This window comes from Triticum dicoccoides, unplaced genomic scaffold, assembly GCF_002162155.2.
Source record: "Triticum dicoccoides isolate Atlit2015 ecotype Zavitan unplaced genomic scaffold, WEW_v2.0 scaffold44129, whole genome shotgun sequence".
NCBI classification, from domain to species: domain Eukaryota; kingdom Viridiplantae; phylum Streptophyta; class Magnoliopsida; order Poales; family Poaceae; genus Triticum; species Triticum dicoccoides.
The window spans coordinates 363-1,451 of NW_021272671.1; the positions used below are offsets into that span (position 1 = coordinate 363).

General features: G+C 54.3%; 1 protein-coding gene across 1 annotated transcript in view; it reads left to right on the forward strand.

Annotated features, from left to right (window-relative positions):
- Nucleotides 1-791: 791 nt before the first annotated feature.
- Nucleotides 792-1,089, forward strand: part of LOC119346608 (putative disease resistance protein RGA3) — a 7,361-nt gene continuing 7,063 nt past the window's right edge. The window contains exon 1 of the mRNA XM_037615878.1: nt 792-883. Coding sequence (XP_037471775.1) covers nt 792-883 — 92 coding nt within the window. The remainder of the gene's footprint in view (nt 884-1,089) is intronic.

Genomic DNA, 1,089 nt, shown 5'->3' on the forward strand with positions numbered 1-1,089 from the left:
AAGAAAGTATGCTCAGCCGCGCCTCCCACCCCTATATTTACTCCACCGCTCATCAGCAAGTGAAAAATCATCAATGTCTAGCTGCCTCATCTTCCCCTACTCATCTCTATCCTTGCCGCCGGTGCGCATGCTCCTTCCAATGGCTGGCCCCTATGTCCGGTGCTCCACGCGCCGATCCGTAACACGGATCCGCGCCATCATGCAACTAGGCCTCCTCAAGCCGCCGCCTTGCCGATGCGCCCCCGGATCTCCGACTTCCCCGACCTCCGACCGCCGTGGCAGCCGCACCGAAAATACCTCGGCGTCCGTCATCGACTGTGGGGGACGTGGGTGGCAGGGATAACTGACCACGAGACCCACACGAGGAAGCGGATCAGGTCCTTCCACACGGCGGAGCTCGCCGTCCTCGAATACGACCGATGGCAGGTCCGGTTTCATGCCGCGGAGGCATGCCTCAACTTCCCATGGGGGACGGCCCCCGGCCAGCTCGTCCCGTCGCCAATGGGGTGGTGAATGCGCCGACGGCTCAGGAGGACCAGGAGGCGAGGGAGCGCATCGCGGCGGAGGCCACCAACGAGGCGTACATAGTGGACCTCCGCCGCCAATACCCCGAGCTTGTGGAGGCGGATAAGGGCGCTCTTCATGAAGCGCACGGTCAACAGGGAGGTCATCACCATCTCCGAGGATGAGGAGCAAGGCATTGACGACGACGGCAAGGACAGGGAGGAGTTTGACGTTGTAGACGGCGCATCTTCCCCGACTCCGGCTATGACGGCATCGACCCAGACCCAATGGCGGGTGGAAATTCATGGAAAGATTGGCCCAATCTCTACCATGGTCATGATGCCCTCTACAAGGGGTTCGATGATGATGATGATGAAGAGTAATTTAGTTTTAAGTTTATGTTTATGTTTAAATCGGTTGTCAAGATAATGTGTTCAATTACACTATGTTAACACGGGGAACCATTTTTTGTCCATGTTTTTGTATGGGTTTCTATATTTTCTGTTATTTTTTTCATTCCACCCTATTTTTAGTGTATTTGTTTCTCAATTTCAATATTTTATTCTGATTTCTTTTTCTATTTTT